At 28.8% G+C, this 24378-nt stretch overlaps 2 protein-coding genes across 5 annotated transcripts; one reads left to right on the forward strand and one right to left on the reverse strand.

Moving 5' to 3' along the window:
• The first annotated feature begins 959 nt into the window (after window positions 1-959).
• Window positions 960-3532, forward strand: LOC130666553 (aurora kinase B-like). The gene is made up of 4 exons (XM_057467671.1): window positions 960-1734; window positions 1812-1946; window positions 2805-3195; window positions 3270-3532. Exons 1-4 carry the CDS (start codon window positions 1256-1258, stop codon window positions 3342-3344), a joined length of 1080 nt encoding a protein of 359 aa, XP_057323654.1. The 5' UTR covers window positions 960-1255; the 3' UTR covers window positions 3345-3532.
• A 4136-nt stretch (window positions 3533-7668) lies between these two features.
• On the reverse strand, window positions 7669-23403 carry LOC130666529 (uncharacterized). 4 transcript variants are annotated; one of them, XM_057467653.1, is made up of 10 exons: window positions 22906-23403; window positions 21899-22080; window positions 16945-17061; window positions 16485-16847; window positions 16202-16429; window positions 14929-15322; window positions 13822-14280; window positions 13315-13416; window positions 11392-13221; window positions 7669-9795 (listed from the first exon to the last, which is right to left on the reverse strand). In XM_057467653.1, exons 2-10 carry the CDS (start codon window positions 22073-22075, stop codon window positions 9722-9724), a joined length of 3744 nt encoding a protein of 1247 aa, XP_057323636.1. In that variant the 5' UTR covers window positions 22076-22080; window positions 22906-23403; the 3' UTR covers window positions 7669-9721. The 4 variants fall into 4 exon arrangements, with proteins under 4 accessions (XP_057323636.1, XP_057323619.1, XP_057323627.1 ...); XM_057467636.1 differs by having other exon boundaries at window positions 11392-13416; window positions 22906-23400; XM_057467644.1 differs by lacking the exon at window positions 22906-23403 and adding an exon at window positions 22410-22664 and having other exon boundaries at window positions 11392-13416.
• Window positions 23404-24378: the final 975 nt, after the last annotated feature.

Raw genomic sequence — 24378 nt, forward strand, 5'->3', positions numbered from 1 at the left:
AACTACAGGTGCAATTTTTTCAAATATTTTTTCTTTTATGGTTTATCGTCTAAAAAAAAAACCAAAAATTATTAGACGTCTGATAACTTCAGTATCATAATTAACTAATAATCCAATTAGTGGAAAGTTGACAGAAAATTAAGGGCCGAACTTTGACTTGACATTCAAAATTAATTAACGTCAACTTTTACACATTTTTATCCCTTCGCGCAGTTTGCTTTAGCAAAAGTTTACTTTACAAAAGTTTCCTTGAATTTATCGTCAAATTTCCGTCAACTTTGGAGTTTTCCATTTTTTACGACAATTTGTATGCAACTTGCTATTGAATTTGACTTAAATTTACTGCGCGAATTAAAATGCAAATTCACTTCTAAAATTGTTAGTATTTTTTTACCGTCAAATTGTAGACATTTTTATGTATAAATTTGTTTACCTTCTGAAATGGAAAGAATGAACATCACAGACTTTTTTTTTCGTAAAAAGTTACCTTTGAATTGAAGAAAAATTGACCGCAAATTTATGTTTCCAACTTTTGCCGTCAAATTGTCGGCAAATTCAGGCAGCAGATTTCAGGTAATTTCAATATCAAATTACTGTCAATTTCAAGCTAAAGTGGCTAGGGATGAATGACAGCAATTTGAAGTCAAATATTCGCGGTATATTTCCGTTAATTTCCATGAAGTCTGCTCTCTCTAGGAATGTGATAGGCTTGTTATTAAACTTTTTTGTGACTTGTTTTACGAAGTATAGAGGTCTCTGCCCAAATTAGAAATTGCAATAAATATAATAAACTAAAAATACGTTGTAAGAATTTAAAATTTAGACATGTCTGTTGAAATCACGTTTCAATCATAAATTAAATATTTCACATAAATTTTATTCAAAAATAGATTTAAAATATCAATTCAAATAATTTTAGTGGTTATTAATATAATTGTCATACATTTGAAGTCTCTAAGTGTGAATATTAAAACAGAAGATTTTATTTTGATATCCTGTTAAAATTATTTATTCATTAGCTTCTGTTGTCAAGGGATCAGAATTATGAATTAAAATTTTTGAATACTTCGACATATTCACAATTAATTTATTGACAATTATCTGATTTTATTTGAATTCTATGAAATAGAAAATTCTATCAGTTACTTCAGTTAATTTTTTTATTACACGAGTCATAATATATGAATTTGAAAAAATAAAATTGTAATCAACTGGCAATTATTCTGTGCACGTTTTATTTATTACATTTGAAGTGATGGATCCCAATTTAAAACACAATAATTTAATGCAGTCAAATAAACCAACAAAATCCAATCAATTAAAAGAAAATTTATGTGTCAATGATGCGAAGTCTGACAACGCAGTTTTCGGTTTTAAAAACTCAAAGACTAAAAGTGAGTCTCAAGTACTATCAGAAAAAAAAACTGTCAACTCTCAGTACTGCCGAGAACCGAATTCTGAAGCTAAACCAGTCAATGGAAACGATGTAAATACAAAACACAATGATAAGTCACGTCCGTTAATTAAGCAATCAAATCAAACAAAAAAATGGACCCTGACTGATTTCGAAATTGGAAAACCTTTGGGTAAAGGAAAATTTGGAAATGTTTATTTAGCTAGAGAAAAACGAACAAAGTTTATTATCGCAATGAAAGTACTTTTTATTAATCAAATAGAAGAAGGCAAAATTGAACATCAAGTACGCAGGGAAATCGAAATTCAAACACATTTACGGTAAAGTACTATTTTATTATTAAATTTATTTTTTTTTATTCATAACAGAAAGTGAAATTTTTATGTTTGTTCAACAGACATCCTAATATTTTACGTATGTATGGTTACTTTTACGATGATAGAAGAGTCTATTTTATTTTGGAATTCGCACCTAATGGCGAGCTGTACAAGGCTTTGAAAGCAGCACCTGATGGACGATTCGATGAGAAAAGGTAATATTAACGAGCACTACATGATGGCCCGAGTATCACTACAATCTTGTAGTATTGTACTATTTTTATGAAAGTATTTTGAGGAAGACCCGTAGGTGTCTACGTCTTTATATACCTATCAATCTGTCACAAGATATTAATGCGAGATTCTAAGACAAGATTGTTGCAGGACTTGCACATGATATTGTACAAAAGAACATTGAAGATCTCTTGCTCAAGATGTGTTAGTAAAGTTACTTACGCGTATGTCTTGCAACAGAAATTACTTGCAGACACTAACGCACATCTTGCGCCAGATCTGCTCCAGAAGTGTCATATCACACTCTCTATATATCTGACTTCTATCTCTGTCACTTTACCCCAGAATCCTGTATCGTATGCCAATGGAGGAGAAAAGTGACAGAGACAGAAGTGAGGCAGACAGTGCAATGACACTTCTGGAGCAGATCTGGCGCAAGATATGCGTTAGTATATGCAAGCAGTTTCTGGTGCAAGATTAGCTCAAGTCACTGTACCAATGCACCATGAGCAAGATATCTTCAATATTCTTGTCCAATTCTTCAAGTACAACATAACACAAAGTTTTTTTTCAAGTCTTGGACAAGACTTGGAATTTAAAACTTTGTACCAGTGTCTGCAGCAAGATCCACAGTTATATAAAAACGTAGACAACTAGTGTACTGGTGACCAGACTTGGACACGATTGCTATAAGATTGTTATATGGATATATATACCAGCAATAATAATTTAAGCCCGGTTTGAAAAACTGGGCCTTAAATATCTTAACTACGATGAAAGATACAAAAAGCGTATAAGATTTTGAGGGTTGTGTATAAAAAGATCGAAAATTATTTCAGAACTGCTCCATACATACGTCAGCTAGCAGATGCCATGAAATATTGTCACAGTAAAAAAGTAATTCATCGTGACATAAAACCTGAAAATCTGCTATTAGGAAGAGATGGTGAGCTGAAAATTGCCGATTTTGGGTGGTCCGTTCATGCTCCTTCTTCTCGAAGGGAAACTTTATGTGGTACACTTGACTATTTACCACCTGAAATGGTTCTTGGAAAGTCGCATGATCATACTGTTGATTTATGGGGGGCTGGAGTGTTATGCTATGAATTGTTGACTGGTAATCCGCCATTTATAGCCAAAACTTATGAAGGAACTCGTTCTAAAATAGTAAACGCTCAATATACATTCCCAAGTTATGTCAGTGATGGAGCGCGTGATTTAATTTCAAAGGTAATTGCAAGTCATATTAAAATTATCTATTGAAAAAAAATCATAATTAAAATATCTTTATTTTTTTTCTTTAGTTGATTGTCGTCAAACCTGAAAAACGATTGCCTTGGGACGATGTTCTTGCGCACCCTTGGATTTTAAAACATTAATTTTGTTTTATTATACTTGTTTACTATCCTAAAAAAAAATAATTTTTCATTTGTTAAAGTAATAAAATCACGAATTATTCTTTTAATGCTCACAGATTTGACGATTATGTATTGTTTTAGTAAATTTAGCTCATGTTTTATAAGTTCTATAATTTTATAAGTTCATAAATAAAACTTATAAAAAATTATATTGACTTATAGTCTTAATTTATTTTGCAAAATTTATTTCCGTCAGTTTTCTAAATAAAAAAAAAATTATATTTAATTTTTGTAAGTGAATTCAATGTTATCATAAAAAGGAAGTGAGAAAATACGATGGTAGTTTAGTCTGGGAATCGAACACCGTCGTGGCCTGTAGTCTAAACTCATGACGAGATATAACCTGGAAGACGTTTGCTAGGGCAACCTGAGATGTGACGTTGGACGATTGATAATTTTACAATTTTTTTGTACTGGATCTGGGTGCAGGTCAGTCAGCCGACGAACATCTGAAGTCCTGGTCCTCTGTCCGTTGACTGACTTTCAATTTAATGTTTCATTTAAAATATTAACTGAATTTTTAAATTTATTGCGGTCGAAATTAGGTGGAGTCGTCATTCTAAACAATTATTATCTATATTATTAAGAGAATAAGGAAAATTTTTTTCCAGCCATATCTATATCCGACACGGAAAAAGTATATATGCGTATATATTCGGGCAAATCTAAATATATGCCGCATGTATACGGATATTTACTTTTTCCGTGTGGGATGATAGAATCAGTTAATGTTATCAAATTTGGTATGGTTATAAAAGTATTGACTTGAATTTGTGCCTTTTCATGGTTTGAGCTCTTTTTTATTGCCAAATTTCTAGAAAAATTAATTCATCTCTATCATTTAAATTACACGGGAAAAAAAAAGATCGTATTTATTTTCTTCAAATATATTAATATTTTAATTATTCTGTTACTAAATATGAATGATTATACACATCTATTATATATATATATATAATTAAGAGAAAATAAGAAAAAATTAGTCTATGCCATGTCTTCTATCGTAATAAAAATTAAAAAAATTTAATTTGGTATCAGTAAAAAAAATATATTAGACGACTAATAAAACAAAATTTGACCGTGTGTAGATTTTTTTTTCAAGAATCCCATGATTATACAGTACATCGAAATCAAGTGCGAATTCATGGTGAGATTTGTCTCATTAAATTTAAATGATAATAGAAATAAACAATAGATTCTTAAGTTGATTTTACAGTAGAAATTTTAATAAACAGTTAAATTCAAATCATATTTTATAAATTTGGCAGTAACACTCAGGCAGACACGTAGTGACTGTAGATTGCTCGTAAATCATAATATCGTTAGTTAGTAATTTATGGTACTCTTTACTTGTAGGTAATAATGACTTTTAAAGTTTCTTGTCTCGGTTTTATTTGATCAAATACAATCAAAACAAATAATAAACAATGATATATCACAGTATCTTACATAAATGTTTTAATGCGCTCTACAAATCTATAATAACGTAAAAACGTAATTATTTGTTTTAAATATCTGAGAATGATTTTTTATCGCTATATTCTCAATACTCGTTTTTTTTTTATTTCATAAAAAATGCTCTATTCAGTATATTTTTTCAACAAATATTTATATGTAAACGTAACGAGCTTGAATGATTTTTTTTTTTGTTCAATTTTTTTTTTTGTGTACGTAAATTAACTTTGTTAGAGTTCTCTATAAATATCAATAATTAAACAAAGCAAATATATATATTTATATATATGACCATTATTGAATTTTGTTTATTAAAAATTATAAAATCATAATTTCATTTTTTTTTTCGTAGGAAAATTGAGAAAAAAATTCTGTTTTGAATAAAATAAAAATGTCACGTACTGGTATTAAATTATAATTTTTCTGATGATAAATTTATCGTATTGGAATTCAGTACATTTGTAATTTCATCATTCAATTTTTTGATTAAATCCGAAAAGATTAATAATTAATTTTAAATATTAAATTATATAAAATATAAAAAAACGCAGTTATTTTTTGAAAATGATTTTGATAAACTTTATTAATAAAGCTGAAAAAAACATGATTTTGAGTGAATGCAGAAATTTGTCATTAAACAAAATTTTACCTGCCTTAATTTTTTTTAAATATTATTAGTTAACATTGAAGGAATTATTTGTTAACTCTCCATTTTTTATTTGCTTATTTATCATACGTAAGCATCATGGCAAAATGATTAATTTGATGTATTAATAGTTACATTAATTTTTTTTTATTTCATTATACCCACAATTATTTTTTTTTTATAGATGTTTTTATATATTTTGCTACATATTATTATTAATATTATTATTATATATTTTTTTTTTATATACAATACAAAGTGTTTTATTTTACAACAAAAAATAAATAGTTTCATTTCCTTAATCCAATATAAGCTAGTTTTTTTCTGGTAGCAGACTTTTGAAATAATAAATTTTATTTTAAATTAAAGACATTTTTTTTAAATTTTCTATTGTGTTCTAAAGTAATTTTATTCTTTAAACAAAATGATATTTTTAAAGGAAAAGAAATTTTTGTAAATGAATAAGAAAAAAATAAATAATTTTTGACGAAAAAAGTAAAATTTTCTTGTTTTAGTAAAGGATATTTGGATTTAAAATAATAAATAAGTTTAATATAATAAATTTAGTTATAAAATTATTTAAATATTAACATAAATTATTTAATATTATTTTAGGCTCAAGCATACATTAATCCTAAATTTTTTAAATATTCAAGAACTTGACCAAAAGAATAAATTTTTTAAAATTTTTTTAACTTTTGCTGAATAACTTTATGATATTCTGTCGATTTGGCATTTTTTAATCATCACTCAAATAAATATATTATTTTATATAATACACCTTTAATTTTATTCTTTGTTTTAATGAAAAAAAAGTATATATATAGATATATATATGAAATGACAATATAAGTAAACGAGAGAAATTAATATAATAGCTTATTTTTCAGAATTCAAAATTATAATTATTAATTTTTAATACTAAACAGACAAATATCACATTCATCCTCACATATTTATATTATCATAACAATAAACAAAACACTTCTTACTTAAGCTTTCGCATACGAATAATTTTTTTTTTGTTTTTTTTTTTTTTTAATTTTTCTGTTTATTTCAAAAGATAAATTATTTCAGTGTAAAGTATTTTACTTTTTTATATTGTTTTTTCAAGTTGCTGCTTGAATAATAGTTAAGTTTTATTAAATTCATTTTAAAACATCAATTAAGTATCGAGAAAACAAATAAATTTCAAAGTTAACACCAATTACTGACATAGGGAGTCAGATAAAATAAAAAAAAATAATGATAGAGTTCGAAATATTTCTAGTAACATAAAAATTATACACAGAAAAAAAAGATTTCTTGGCACCAACATTTTTAATTGTACCAAGAAATTTTTTGCATTAAGAATTGGAAACAAAAATTTTTTTAGGACTAGAGTAAATTTCTTGTTTCAAAAAAGAAAAAATTTTTTTGAGGCAAGAAAACATTTTTTGAGGCAAGAAAAAATTTCCTGCGCCAAGAAATATTTTCAAGTCTTAAAAAAATTTGTTTTCATTTCGTAAAAAAAATTTCTTAGGATAAATGAAAATTTTCTTGAAACAAGAAATTTTTTCTAGTCATAAGAAAATTTTTTTTTTCAATTTCGTAATACAAAATATTTACTGTACCAAGAAATGATTTATTCTGTGCAGAGCTTTATATTTTATATAATATAATTAAATAATCAATTTATTGCTTTTTGAAAAATTGAACTAACTTGATAATGCTTTAAAATTTATTGTTTCTATAATTTTAAAAAATATAATAGAACATAAAATTTATTAAAATATATATTTACTTTAATATTAAACATTCGGTGTGATAATTAGCCATAATTTAGATAACATACTTTGTTCAAGCAACAATTTCTCACTTAAAAAAAGCTATTTTATATCTCTTAAATATTTAAACACTAAGCTGTGCTTATAATTGGTTTTTATAATTCACTTTAATAATTAGATTCAAAGCATTTATTTAAAATTAATTCAAACTTTTTTCCTCATTTTAAAGTTTTTAAATTTTAAATCCTTCCACGAGTAATCAATCATGTCTGCAGTAAAAATTAAAAACCATATATTTTAAACTCACTTTTTTTGTTTATGATTGTTAATTTATTTGTTCAAATATTGTCAGTAAAACTAAAGATTGCAGCCAGATAAATATGGAAAAAATATCTCAGGAGGATATATTTTAATTTAATGTTAAAATAACCAGGCACTTTTAAAATACAATTTTAAATATTTCAAATTTCTGCCCCCATTAGTCTTTGAATAAAAAATAAATTAAAGAAAGAAAAATATATAAGAAATGATTCATTTAAATTAACTAGTACCATAATGCTGAAATTTAAATAGATGTTCAGGACACTCGAGGACTGTTTAAAATAAATTAAACTAACTAAAAAAAAAACTTTTTTTTTCACTTTTAATTATTTATTTTTTCGTTTAAAAACCAATTGCGCTGTGAGTATTAAATATTCACAATCATACAGGGAAAAAAATAGAGTACCGGTTACTGTTCTGCGCAGTCTGACGAAAAATTTAGGGAAAAATATGTTCATATTAGAAGAGAAGTGAGTCATTGCCTACTACATTCTATTAATTTTTAAACAGTAATCAGTACTGTGCTATAAAGTACATGAAATATGACTGGTTACTGTTAAAACAGTCGGCGCTGATGGTTAGGAGAGTAAATCTTCTCAGCACAGCTTTTGTTGCTGTATATAATGCACACTTACTACATAGTGAGAGGAATAGTTACTTAGATCTCGTACTCATTAACATCTAGATCAGTACTCAGTCCTATTCTGATATGAACTGTCACTAAATTCATGTCTCTAGTGTCAAGAATAGTAAAGGCAGGAATTTAATAATAGTTCATGTCAGAACAGAACTGAGTACTGTTCTCGATGTTAATGATATCTAAGGAACCATTATCGCAATGTTGTAAGTGTTCGTATTGTATACAGCAACAAGAGCTATGCTAAGAGTTTTATACACGGAGACATTATTCCTGTATGAAATGCTATGGTGTTAAAGTAAAATTGGACTGTACTTAGAACGTACTGAGCAATGACTTCTGTTCTAATATGAATCACTCATGTTAAAATGTATTTTTCCCTAGATTTTTTGTCAATTACTGCACAGAACAGTAATCAGTACTCTATTTTTTTCCGTGTAGTATCTAGATATTAAGGTAAGATACCCAGTACCCGATCAGGGAACTAGTACTCGATCAAAGAACTAGTACCCGATGACTACAAATCCATCGAATACTAGTTCCCTGATCGGGTATTAGGTCTTTTACCGTAATAATTTAATCTGATACTTTGAATAAAATATCCTTTTGAAGTATTTTTCTCATGTTCATTCAGCTGAAGATTTTTTTTTTACAACACATACTAGTTTATATCATTTGAATATTTGAAATGATGCCTTAGCTGGAAGCTTTTGTTGCATTGCGTAGTCAAATATAATCTGACTATTATACATGCCATATAATTTGAATTTTATTACGAGTTCGCATGCGTGCGTGTGAGTGTATTATACTTTATAGAGTGTTCGATCACTTATTTTCATCTACGTTTATTATATTTTTATATTTATATACACATATATACACGCACGTCTATCCATAATCATAATTGTTTTATGGCCTCTTGTTTGAGAAATGAAAATCTCTCAAAGACTAAATATCATTTATCTACATAATAGTTTTTAATCAACTCACAAATTCACAATGTGACACAACTTTATATTTTTTGTTACATTTGCCTGAATGTACGCACAATATATACTAACAATTGATATCTCGATTAAAATTAGTGTATAAGTGATAAATATCTTAATAAATATCACTTTAGCGCACTAAATATTTCACTCTGTTTTATGAATTATTTACATTCTTCCGTTTTTAGTGAAGTTCGTTGTTTAAATTCAATTTAACTGTTCAGCTTTTAAACTGTTCGCTTAAGATTAACTCATATTAATATTAATTGCCCGGTGAATGATTTCATGGGTATATACATTTGAAATCCTTCTTTATGTTTCTATAGTTTATGGAGTCATATATTAAACAGTGTTACGATATAAACAATAATAACGTAAATTAGTTGATACACTTAGTCACCTTTTCACTTTTTACACTGCATCAAAATAATTTCGATCGTAGCTTTAAATTAAACTTTAGGTTCCACTATGATTATTAAAATTTTAAAAACTCAATATTCAAATGTTTGTTTTGCACTTTCTTCTCATTGGCCACTGTAATATTGTACTCGGCCTGTTGCTTCAGTCACTGGAATTTCACGCATCACCGCATCCCACGCTGCAATGAAAAATATGTTAATTTAAAATATATATGAATGTGAAGTAAGAAGAGGAAAAATTAATATTTCAAATTTAAAAATTGTAACTTGCATTAAAAATTTATGACACGTATTTATACAATTTATTGTTTGGAATATTAAGATTTCCTACATTGACACCCAGGTTCCGGGTTATGATTTTAAACACTAGTGTTACGTTCTGGCTTCATTATATTTAAATATAAATTTTAGAATTTTTTTGGCAATATATAATAAAACTTTGATCACTCCGATGAAGAAAAATTCTTCAACAGAGTAACTAAAGCAGATAAGCGATTTCCGCGAACACCGTCGTGGCCCGTAGTCTAAACTCATGACGAGGCATGAGACCCGGGCCTCGACGACGTTCTCTAGGGTAACCTGAGATGCGACGTTGGACGATTTATAATTTTATAATTTTTTTGTACTGGATCTGCGGAGGCAGAACAGGCAGTCAGCCGACGAACATCTAAGGCTCCGGACCTCTGTCCGGTGACCGACTGACTTTAAATTTAATGTTTTATTTAAGAATATACTTGAATTCATTTAAAATTTTGTATTCTTTAAATTTAAACCCTTCAAACAAAATTTAAAAACTATGAGAGTCGAACAGTAACATCACAGGAGGTCTGTAGATTTTCCAATGATGTCTACCTGGGAATTATTTAATTCTTATTTAACCAAATAAAAAATAATGTGAATTAACATTTAGTCAGAATGTTACACTAGTTTTAAAAGTTTCTTTTTTTCTCTGTGTGAATAAATTTTGCTTCAAGGACCTTTTTCTTTCGATTATTTTACTCACACAAAAATATTTCTACTCTTTTAATTACCCCAAAATAGGTAAAATTGTATACTAGCATACAGAGAATTTATTGAGGAACAGTTTGAACCTAAAGGTTTGAAAAAAAGAGAGGCATCTAAGACATAAAGGCGGGATATTTAAAAAAAATGATAACAGAAAAATATTAAACTGAAAATAATAAATAAAAAAATCAAATTGATAATTTATAAGTTGAATAAAAATTTATAATAAAAAAAGTTAATTAATATTATAAATAAAAGTAATGATTAAAAATAAAATGAACGATTGAGGTGTGAACTTTTGGATTTCCATAAGATTTCATGTTATTTTCATCAATTTTTTACCCTCAAGGTGCAAGGCTCGGATAAGTATTTAGTGTTAAACACAAAATTACACAGAAAATTCAATCCGCCGTGTAATTGAACACGTGAAAAAAATTTAATTATGGACATTAAAAGTGTGAGCACTTGGACTTTGAAAAATGTGTGCAGACTCACTTCTATACAAAGATAAAAAGACGTACGACGATGCCTGCTAACCTCAAAATCGTATGACTGTGAATGTAGCAGACATCAGACAAATTTAAAATTATAAATAAATAGAGCAAATACTCTAAAAAAATGCATTTATTAATTTCAAAAATTTTTAAATGCGCATTTTTTTAAAATTTCATTTTATTTATTATTTGCTCTATTTATTAATAATTTTAAATTTTTCTGTCTGCTACATTCACACACATCAAAATCGTAATAATAAAATTTTAATGACTCACCTAAACCAACAAATGTAACGATTTTGTCGTGATTATAATTTTTCACATCGACAGCTTCTTCAGGTGCGATGTAACGCGCAGAAAAATCTTCTTTAGGTTGATTATATTTCTCCATTATATTTGAAGATGTAAGCAACGGTGAAGGTGGAACGTAATTATTTGGTGGCTGAAATCTCGGTGCATATCCGAAGTACGGAGTCGATGAAACGATCATCTGGGTATGAGGAATCTGACGAGGTTGCGGTTGATATAAATGCGGCGAATGCAAATGGAAATCTGACGGAAATTTTCCGTATCTTGTGTGTTTGTCAAACATCGAAGGTGGCGCTCTCTCAAAATTGATTGCTATTTTGTTTGAATATTGTGAGGGTTCGGATGCTAAAATTGACTTGTCTTTAAGTTTTTTAACTCTACTATCCTCAGATTGTAGCAACTGCTCATTTATTTCAAAACCAAATGTCAGTTCGCTCGAAACATCTTCCTTGTTTTTAGTTGGATCTGATGAAGATTCGTCCATTAGTATGACTGCTGGTCTTGAGTTTTGCTTTAGAAAACTTTTAGAGCCACATTTTGAATCCTTTTCTTTGGTAACAATTTGACGTTTATATAAATCTTTTGTTTCTAAATCTTCTTTCTCGCACTGCGATGATGTAATACAAGTAGGTCTTATATTATTGAACGTTGTTGCTTTAGCATTTCGCGGATAATCTTTAGTAGTTAATTTCAATGTTTTCTCAATTTTAATAACCACCGGCTTCAGGTTATCTTCACTTGAACTCTGCTGGATTAACGATTTCGAATCCAATTTGACATTTATTAAAGTAGAAGAGCAATCAATGACATTCAAGTTCGTTAATTTTCTACTACTTTCTTGGTTGTGTTGCGTATTAAATGTTTTAAACTCTTCTTGTACATTACCCGATTTTTTTAAATCACCAGGTTCGAAATGATTTACGCCGCCTGTATTCGACGGAACTTGTTGGCAATTTTTGCTGACTGAATGTTGAAAATTACTTGAAATATTTGTATTAGGAGTGGTATCTTTTACACAAGAGACGTTAATTTTCGATTGTTCTACAGAATTGTTGCCAAAGTTTCTTAATTTTTTAGAAAAATTAGTGTCGTTTTGATCAGTAACGTAAATAGAATTAGCGTTTAGATTTTTTTGTTCTTGTACGTATTTCATAACTTGAATTTTTTTGTTGATAGCTTCCTCATGTGCCTCGGCCTTTTTGGACTCAGTTGTGTTTTTTAGTTTTAAATTGTCTGGTAACGAGTGTTTGTCGAAATTTAAACTGAACTGATTTAAATTGGAATTTGAGAAGTTGTGTTGTTTTATTTTTCTGTCAGACTGTTGCAGTTCGTCAAGACTAGGATAATAGTCTTGAGGGAATTTATCCGGTTCGGAGGGTGATTTCGCGGGTACAACTCCCCAGTTTTCAGCGACCAGCATGGCCGGTACCGTGGGTGAGGTATGGAGAGCAGGACCGTGAGGCAAATTAATGGTTGCCATGCGCGCAATGTCGGCATAACTTGCTTGCGGTACTCCGACAGATGATAGAGACACATTATGTTTGATATTTGAAGTAACAGGAAGTGAGTGCACGGAATCTAAGTCACTACTATCTGATTTATCACTGGGCGGAACACTGCAAGCAGACTTTCTTCTGTATTCTGGTGAATGAGAAGTTGTGTAGTCATTCACAAAATCTCTTCTCCTTGATAAATATGAAGAGTTTACTAAATTTTGTGTTCTACTACCACTAGAACTTCTTTGTTGCCTCTTGCTTTTTTTTTTCTTTGTCACGACCAGAAACTCGGGTTCAGGTTCTACATCAATATTTATTTTTTTAGAATTTTTCCGTGGACAAGCGGTATTACTGCTGAATTCATTTTTTATTTCATTGCAATATATTGACTGACCTTCTTCTGTTCCCCAAGAATGCCGATCTCGGCGACTATCAACTGCTGAATCGCCGGCACTACGTTGTTTTGTTCTCTTCAATAATCCTCCGTTGATAGTACCTACGAAAGGGATAGATAAATATAAATATAAATAAAAAGTTTTGATTGAGTTTGAATTTTAATTTAATTTTTTGGTGTATCACTAAATGTATCATCAATTTGTTGGTTTTAATTGACCACATTTATCATGAAAAAGTTATTGGTAAGTAGATCATTAATTTATTGGGATAAAGCGAACGAACGACCAAACTTGAAAATGATTTTTGAAAGAAAAAAAATTTCTTCACACGATTGAAGGGAAGAATTTAAAATATATCGGGTAGAAGATAAGTGCGAATAAGTGGATTGATTATAAGAAGTATTTGGCGGAGGAAATCAAAACGCAATGGATCTCGTTAATAAGAAGATCAATTCTTTTGGTGTGTATATACTATTTTAAATGAAAAGACTACAAAATAATATTACCGTGTTGACAGGAAAAACTGCTAGCTTCACTTGAACTCAAACTTTTTTCAGCAGTTAGATCCTCTAACTTAGTTTTGGATATCTCTTCAAGAGAATTTGATTTTTGTAACTTCGAAGAAAGTTGATCTCTTTTGGAATCTTTGTCTCTGCTCCTGGATTTTGGGCCTGTTGTTGTTTTAACTTTCATAGTATTTCCATTAGTAGTTCTTCCTTTTTTGTTCTTTGCATCTTTATTTTCGATGAAATTAATAAGGCTATCGATGTCTTCATTACGATGGCCTTCCACATTTTCGGCTTTGTAGACAATCACGTTTGGCTCCTGGGTGTGCTTTCTTCGTGACTTTTTACGCTCAGGATTATGGCTCTGCACAGCATTACCATTTTCATCCAATGATTTTTTATCAATTGATACAGAAAAATCTTTAGCGGTATTAGTTTGTGAAGTTAGTCTTGACACAGCTGTATAAAAAAAGAAAATATGCTTTGATAATTTTTAAGTCTCAGCTATTAATTTATTTTAGAAACATACAGTTTAGACTCCGTTCAACTTAAAAATAAATAAAACTTTTCTCTTGTTTTATAGATCCATAGAATTTTATTAAAACCAAAAACTAAAATTTTGAATTGTAAAGTCCTATTGAATTATATTCTTAATATACCTTAAATATCACCCTTTAATTCATACATAATTCAGCGCTGCTGTCACGCACGGAGCAAATTACCCCTTCATACTCAGAAAAAAAGGATTTCTTCGCTTAAGAAAATTTTTTCCCGCCGCAAGAAAATTTTGATTTTCAATTCATTATGAAAAAATTTTCTTGGAGAAGTAAAAATTTTTTGCGCCAAGAAATCCTTTTTTTTCGGGATGACAACAAAATTATTGTCGATTGTCGATGGGATCAGATGTCGGTGGGATCAATTTGTAGGGAAGCAAAATTTGTTTGACCCCGTCTTTTTGAGTAATAGACAAGATAACAATAAATAAGCAGAATCAACACGGATTAGTTATATTTTTTCGGTGATTTGCTAGGAGATATTTAAAATATTATTAATACGTAAGTTTAAAACATCAAGAGAAAAGTTAAGAATAACAATGAGGTTACATACCCATAGCTATATTTGGTTGCGTTCCAGTAACGTGCATTATAGGAAGCAAATTAGAAGTAGTGACCTTGCTTTGTTGAACACCGGATACAGTGCCACTGGTGACGTTACATTTGGCATTGTTATAAGTAGTCAGCTGGAGCGTACCGTTTATGGTAAACTTGGGTTTATCTTGCTTACAATTATACTCATGTAAAGGAAATTCGATGGAAGAATCAACTGATGTTTCTTCGGTATCAAACGTAGGACACGATATTACTTGAACTGGTCGTCGAGGTTCAATTATTTTCATCTCAGTACCCTCTGTGTCTTCCCCATTTATATTCGATTGGATAATTCGTGGTGAATTTATAGAATCGTTACTATTTACTGCATCTTTATCATTTAGTCCATTAACCTGAAATTTATTGCCAGACATTAGAATATAATATTGGGGTTCCGAATTGTTTTTGATTTACTTTTTCTATTCAAATACTGAATAAGAATAAAAATATATGTGAAAAATGTTGAAATAATTATGATAAGTTGACAGATCATTAAATTAGGGTAGCCACAAAACAATGATTTCAAAATTCCCTGATTTTTCCCGGTTTCCTAGTAAAGTTTTTCATATTTTTCCCTGATTGCAGGCACTATGGCGCCTGCTATCTACTCGAAAAAATTTAAATTCATAATTAAATTAGTAGAAGAAAAGTGAATAACCACTAAAAAAAAATGTATGAATATCAAGTATACTGATTTAAGTGAAATTTAAGTGAACATTAGTAAAACAAAATCAGTAAAAAATGTAAATGAAAATCAAGTTTATCATGCTTTCTGTCTGCACTAAATGTGTGTGTGTCAATTTTGTGTGCATGCAGTATGATGAAATTGATATTTATTTGCTATTTAAATCGATACTATATATAAAGAATATTCGTAATCGTTACATTAAAATTTGTTCACTTGAATTTCATTTTAATCAGTACACTTGATAACTCATACATTTTTTTTTATTGGCTATTCACTTTTGTTCTAAAAAATTTTTTATAAATTTAAATTTTCCCGGGTATCTGGTGGGCGTCACAGTGCCTTGGGGCGGGTCAAAACACACTAATAATTTTTGTTACTAGTGTATTGTTAAAAAATTTTTTAAATTTGAACTGTCATAATCAAATTCCCGAATACTTTTCGAAATTCCCTGACATTTCCCGGTTGCATTAAATTCCCGGTTTGTGGCCACCCTGTTAAAAGATTAAAAGACTTAAAAAATGTATTTTTTACTAATTAAAATTACCATGTAATCATCTTTGTAACTGGACGATGAATAATCTGATTCAATCATTTCATTAGTGACATACTTTACTTTTGGAGATTTTTTATCATTTATATCAGCATCGATGCTTGCACCCACGCTCTCTTTGTCATCTTTTTTAGTTACACAGCCATAAGACGGTTTATCCAAGGATCTTGACTTCTCTTTATTCGCCCAGTAGTAGACAGTTCGTTCTTCGCAAAAATCCCTCTAAAAAATTCTTTTGTTTATTTCAGCAATTAAACGTTAACGAGATACCATTTACCTTTTTGTCGAAAATTAGGTCCAGACTAACAAGAGAAGCGAGACTATGCGAGGCGTTTACGTTGGACGGTAAAGAGCCACCTTCTCGTTGACGAGCAGATACATTAGATCCCGAATGCTTTTTACTCTTTCTTCTGCCCCCACTGTAAGTATGACTAGAACCAGACGTAAGGTAAGTAAAACTGCTATCGAATTCACTGTTAAGTGGTTGGGCTAAATTTTGTAAAGATCCACCGTGAGTTAAATGTTCACAAGTAGAGTCTCTTTTGTGTCTGCGACGATTCGACCCCGGTATACCTCGAGAACTTGTTACCACTCGACGACCCTCCTCGGTTTCATCAACTTCTGCTTCTTGCAGAAGTTCCTGAAAAAAATTATTATTACAATTGCTTATTAATTTAAATAAATAAATAAATAATTTAAAGTTTTAAATAATAATAATATTTAAAAATAATATTTACTTTAAAAAGATTTGACTTTCCTTCACGATCTTTAGTTGAACCTGTATAGGTTATAGCTTCATCTAACAGTGCTCGTAATTCTCTTTCATTTAAAGTGGACAGTGTCGCTGGTTCTTCCTAAAATATTTAATTTAAATAAAACAATTAACATTTTAAATTAATAAACAAAAAATTTAAAAATTTTGTTCCTACTTAATTGTATGATAGCCTATAGTGTTTTGCAATAAGTATATATTTAACATAAAAACGTTCGCGATTACGAAGCAAAAAAAAGATATTACGTAATAATGGCTTATGTATAAAATTTACAATAGTACGAGATTCTAAAAGCAAATTTTGATCTTTTTTTATTATTTTATTTATTCATTTATTTTTTTTTCAAAATATTATAGACTTTGATTACAAAACGTATAAAAAATAATTCACTTTAATAAATAAAATAAAATAAAGTAAAATAAATTGAAGTAAAAAATATTTTATATTTAAATTTTATCTTATTTTTTAGTAAACAAATAGGCCGATTAAAATAAATCTCAATTTATTTGATAAAACAAAATAACAAACACGTTTTAGTACCGATAAACGCACCGATGTCGAAACTTTTTTTTGTAGTCAATAAATAGAATTTTGTGATTACAGAGTAATCAATTTTATTTAATCATCAATTAAATTAATTTACACTGACAGAAAATTTACTTATTTGTAAGTAAATTATAGAAATATTTACATGTAATTTTTTCAAAAATTGTCGAAAGGAAAAAAATGTCACCAATGGAAAAATTATTAATTACTATAAGAATTAAAAATATTTATAACTGATAAATGATAACAATGCTATCAATAACTTTATCGTAGTTATTTATTGTAATTAATTAATCACAGGGTATTGACTGGGTATTACGGTTATGAAACGACACAAGTATATCATAGTACGTTATATGATGAAATACCCGAACTGGCAAAGTACACATTCAGTGGACACATAACTTTGATTATTTATTTACTTATCAAAGGCAATCATTAAGTTTTCTCCACTCAATGTCACAAATTTCTGTTCCCGATAATTTTTTAGCATTCATTTTTATCACTATTTACCTAATTTTTTTTATATACATATATATATATAAAATGAAGTTTTGTTGGCTGATAGTAAAACAGATATTCCCAGTGCAGTGGCGATCATGTAAATTTATAAGCCTCTTAATTGCAACTCAGTATAAGTAATTAATCAGTAAGCGAAGATAAAAAAATGAGCTACAAAATATAAAGTAATGGTAGAAAATTTATATTTTTAGAGGGCACCCGGATCGAATGAGCAGAAGCTTAATTTTTATACTTACTGGGAAGTTTTTTTTGTTTTTTTCCGGTTTATTTTGAAACAAAATATAGGTCAATAAGTGGATGTGATATTAACTAGATTTGTAATTCACGTATTATATATTTAAAGTTGTAATATATCTTTAAAAAGCAGTGGTTTTAAATAAATGTTAAAATAGAAAGGCTATCACTGGAAGCGAGCGCGGCGCGGGCGCACTCTTCTCAGTAATCGGCATGGCTGTCACCATTATACTGCTAAGAATACAAGCTGAGCAGTAACGTAGATAAAACGAAAATCGCCCTGATAAATTATTTAACTTTATTTTCATCACTTAATCCGTCAATCAACACCTGGAGAATATCAACGGCGAAAACGATTTTTATTCATTAGTAAAGTTAGCAGACATTTTAAATTTAAATAAATTTTTTTACCAGATAAATGATAAAAAAAAATTATTTAAAAAAAAAAATGCACATGTAGAAAATTTAATGAACTATATGTGCAATTTTTCAAAATATTTTTTTGTTAAAAAAAATCCAAATGTCTGCTAACTTTGTCATTTTTTATTCATGATTACTAAAAATAAATTATATTTATAAACTTTAAAAGTGCCCCCACTTTTTGAAAACTTTCAATGACTCAACTGTCATTAGCGTATCAAATTTTATCAATTAATTAAAAAAAATAGCGTTAATTAAAAAAAGGACAATCTTGAGATATAGATTTAAAAAAAAATTACTTAAAGTTGACGTCAATCAGGAGTTTAACGAAATTTGTTGAATAAATTTTAGCCTACAAAATTTTAAAATCCAAATTATAAAATTTACTGAAATTTATTTTCCAAATTTCGTTCAACTCCTAATTGATGTCAACTGTAAGTAATTTTTTTTAAAATCTATGTCTCAGAATTGTCTTTTTTTCAATTAATGGTTCAATTTGTTTTTAATTACTTGATTAAATTTTGAGACTCATGACGGTTGAAAGTCGTTGAAACTTTTTAAAAAGTGGGAGGCACTTTCTGAGAATGGCCTTAAATAGTTTATTGATAAATCTATTTTTTTATAATTCATATAAAAATATAATAGTTTTTGTTCACGGAAAAAATAATAGTGGAAAAATTACAGTTTCAAATATCAGCCCCTATACTTGGAAACTGTAAGAATTACATTAGTTAGGAGACGAAGTAATTATTACAGTTTCATATAAGACTTTTTTCAGTCCTTAATAGTAAACAGATTTTCAACTTTCAAATTTGATGATAAAAATTACTAACCCACATTGTAATTTTGTCTATAAATTCATTTAGGTCGGCTTACATTCTCAATAGTTTAATTCACTATTTCATATAGTAGCGTTTTACTCAAGCAGAAGGGTTTAAAAGTTACAGTTTGAGATGTGATAATTCACAGAACATTCATCATTCTCGAGAATCAGTAGCTCACACTAAATTTTATCAACTAATAAAAGAAAACATTTATTCTCATACAACGAAAAATATATTCTCTCTAAACATGAATTAGTGAAATAAGTGAATATTCACTAATTCTGAGTGCCAACCGAACCACTTTTTGAAATTAGCGGTTCGCTTTGCACTTGGAATTAGTGAATATTCACTCATTTTCACTAATTAATGTTTAGAGAGTTAGGAATAAATAACGATTTTTACAGCTTCTTCTATAAACTAAAAATTTTTCAATTAAGAACAGTTGAAAAATAATACGTAACTGACATTTTAAAGTTTCATTCAACTAAAAATACATTAGAAACTGTACTGCCGTGCTGAGGAAGAAGGCAGTAATTTCACTTACTGTTAAATTAACATTGGGAAGATATAAAGGCAGTAAGTGAAGTTACTGCCTTCTTCCTAAGCACGACAGTGTAAAATTTGGTATCTATAATTGTAATTACTTTATTACAAGATGTAGTCTCGATTATTGCAGTGCAAATTATAATACTTAAGTCCTTAAACGTACTTTCATTTTGTTGCAGTTAAAAATACTTAATAATTTTTTGTAGTAAATAAAACCCTGTAATTCAACTTCATCTAGAATTGCGTATTTAATCCTATTGGAAAATAATTTAAAAAATTAAAGTGTGAAATATGATATTATAACCCATGAGGATCGGGTCCCGGAAAAAATAGACCCGGAAAAAATAGACCGGAAAAAATAGATCCGGAAAAAATAGATCTATTTTTTCCGGGTCTATTTTTTCCGATTACCATGAGGATCTATACAAATTGGTAGTTTCCAAAATGAATATATGAATAAATATTTTGGTTACTAATAAACGATTACACTTTTTAGACTTTACTTCTTCAAGATGATCAGTAATTTTGATGAATTTCATTATTACTAACAAATTAATAGATGGGACAAGTATTCCTGTTTGAAATGCTATGGTGTCATAGTAATGCCGGTCCATGTTGGCCACCTGCCGGAAATTTAAGTAAACACATCCAAAAATTACTATGGCCACAGTAAAATTTACAATGGTTACAGTAAATTTGGAAAATTTGTCAAGTATGTATTGAAGAGTTGCCAAAATTTAAAACGAAAATTAACATGGAAAATACTAATTATTGTTAGAAAACGCGCTACTCCACGCGAGCTCCGCTGTATAGAATATCAAAGTTAGTCAACGAATTTGCATCTGAGATTGATATTTTTGGTATTTCGGCAAAAAAATTTAAAAGTGTCGCTAGAAATTTAGTAATGTAATCAACTGTCCTGTCCTTGGTTACAAAACGGCTGGATATTATTTATATATAAGTGATATTTGTTATTTTTTGCTGTTACTTTTATTTTAGATTTTTCTCTTATAACTTTTTTTAATGATACTGAAGTTAGCAGACGTCTAATAATTTTTGGATTTTATTTTAGACAGTAAATTATAGAAAAAAAAAATTTTTTTTAAATTGCACCTGTAGTTTTTTAAATTCTCTACAAGTGCATATTTTGATTTTTGTTTTTTTTTTCTGATTGATTTGTTGAAAAAGAAATTCAAAAATTTTTAATTATCTGCTAACTTCAGGATCATCTTTTTTTATCATCCATGTGATGTTATCTGTTTCTTCAATTTGTAATTTTAGTTTATCATTTATTTTTTACCTATTGTTTCTATAATGTATAATTGCCGAATGGCGTAAATAAATAAATAAGTAAATAAAACATAAAACGTTTTGACTGATGCAATTTTACAAAAAAAAAACCTAATTTCTGTAAAAAAATGCATACTTATAAATTTATATTTTCAAACAAAAAACTTTTAAGAATTAAATATAATAATGAAATATATCAATTAATTAATCAAGTAATTAATGCACTTGATGACAATTCATTTTACCAAATTATATATGTATATATTTATGTACCTGAAGATCGTAATGTTCGCATAACGAAAATAGATAAACGAAATGAAACGTAAAAAATCCACTGTATCTAGATTTCGGAAATTTTTCGCATGCTCGTATGTCAGCCAAAAATTGCAGCCACCCCCAATTACCCCAAGTCACTTTTAAGCAGTCAAGTTACGTTAATTTTTTTTTAATTTCGTTGCGCGAAAAACGTTTCGATCTTCAGGTACATGTATCAGGTATATTTAGTAAAATATTTGTAAACATGCGGACTTTCTCACCAGTTTTCCAACAGAAGCAATCATCGAATAACATGAACTCACGACACTAGACACATCTTTCGTAGGAACCTCAGTGGCACCATCAATAGTATCATTCATAACACCACGACTGCTGGTTTCTTGTTGATTTTGATCAAGTGGCGTAAGGTCCTGTCGATTATCCGGCCCTGGAGCCATTTTCGCTGAAATTGACAGCGCCATATAACACATTATATTTATTGCTTTATTTTTTTTTTAAATCGAACTTATAAAAAAAAGAACTTTGTATACATAAACACACACACACACACACACACACATACACTTACAATACATATAAATATATACATTTGTATGTATGAATGTATGACTGTGTACGTTAAAAATTTTGAACAAAAGTAATTTAATACTCGAATATAAATATAATTTTATCTCTTGTAATCTAATGCTACTTTTTAACTTAGTATCTATTTTTCTGATTGCTCTAGTAAAAAATAAAATAATTCCCTTAATGTATATAATACTTGCGTACATGTTAGGTTATATTACATTTAACCGAAGTAACTATTATTTTATCAAGTGCGAATCGTCACGCACTGGCGTTTAAAATTTTAAATTACAAATGTCACTGTTTTTTTGTAAGTTTTAATCATTTTCTTGAACTTGCGTATTATAATTAATTATTATAATAACAGGATCAAAAAAATGTCAAATTGTCATGACAAGTTATCGATCCTTAAGAATTACTTGTCGCTCTAGTTTTTTTTGCTTGGGCCGATGACTGCACAAACTCGCCGCTCAGTACATCTCTACACAACACATGCACACGCGCGCCTCTGTTTCTCTTTTACTCTCTCTATTCGATGGCTACATATATACATTTATTTATACATACATATACATTGATATAAAATATATATGTGTGTAATCATAGATAGCAAGAGAGAAAGAGAAAGAAAAGCAAACGTTACTGTATAAACAATAACTAAATAAGCCCGCGCTTTCAAAAATTTAAATTAAATAACTACCTTTCTTTATAACATTTTTGCTCAAGGGTTCTGTCTGGATGACGAAAAATTAAATTTTTTTGTTCAGTCAAAACGTACTATTTTTTTTGTAGACACATTTGGATGGAATTTTCACTTTACGACAAGTTTACCGCCCACACTTTAGATTTTTAAATGGATTGGAGCTGCACTTTATTTAAATTTAAGTTTTAAATATTTTTTTTAGTCAATCATTTTTGATGTCACTTAAAAATTATTTACAGGACATTAATATTTCGAGTTGGCGGAACATAAATCATTTTTTCACCTTTGCGCAGATCGAAATCAACGTAATACGGAGCAGTAGTGTACTTATGGAGCTACACAAACACACACACACACACACACACACATGTATATTTATGTTCAGTAATTTGGCATTTGCCCTAAAAGAGAACTACGCAAAGATATGAAACCCTTGGATTTGAAATAGTGGGAACTAAATTCAAATTTTTTATTTGTTAGAAGCATAAAAAGAGCATTTTTTAGCAATAAAATGATGCGATATCATGACTGATATTAGCGAGATTATTTTAGTTTCATAACCTTAATATAATACAAGTTAATACTAATGATATTCATAATATAAATTATAAATAAATAAAATTTAGAAATGTAAATGCTGATTTTTTACACTAGTCGCCTAAGCAACACAAAAAAATGTTTACTTTTTGTTAATTATAAGTTGACAATTGGTTACATTATTACTGATTGTTCACTTAAATGTAACAAAAAGTTAACAATTTTTCTTGTACCATTTGCGATTATTGCTGGGATTAATCCCTAGTAGCTCAAGTAACGCACTCTGTCAACAGATTAAAGTCTTATATTAACCCTAATAGCCACTTTAGCTTGAAATTGACAGTAATTTGACATTGAAATTGCCTGAAGTTTGCTGCCTGAATTTGCAGACAATTTGACAGCAAAAGCTGTAAAGAAAAATTTACGGTTAATTTGTGTTTAATTTAGAGGTAAACTTTACTAGAAAAAAAAGTCGGTGATGTTCATTCTTACCATTTCAGGAGGTAAGAAAATTATACCTAAAAATGTCTACAATTTGGGGGTAAAAAAATATACAATTTTTAAAGTCAAATTAATAGTAAATTGATGTAAAAATTTGCCTGAAAATTGACGAAAAATTTTTTCTAGTCAGGTTTTGAAGTGAATTTGCATTTTAATTCGGGTAGTAAAGTTGTATATACCCTGATGACCACCTTATCCACAAGTTAACTTCAAGCTACCGCCGTATTCTGAAGCCAATTAAAGGAAAGTGTTGGAGAGCAAACAGTTACCTTTAAGTTGACAGTAAGTTGTCTGTAACTTGAATTAAGGGTGGGCCGCACCTAACGAAATCCTGAATTTGAGAATTCTAATTATTTATTGAATAATTATCATACCAGCAATTTTCTTAGCTTCCGACTAAAAGCAGAAGACGAACTTCTTCGGAAGATTTTC

Source organism: Microplitis mediator, chromosome 1, assembly GCF_029852145.1.
Source record: "Microplitis mediator isolate UGA2020A chromosome 1, iyMicMedi2.1, whole genome shotgun sequence".
In the NCBI taxonomy this organism is placed as follows: Eukaryota; Metazoa; Arthropoda; class Insecta; order Hymenoptera; family Braconidae; genus Microplitis; species Microplitis mediator.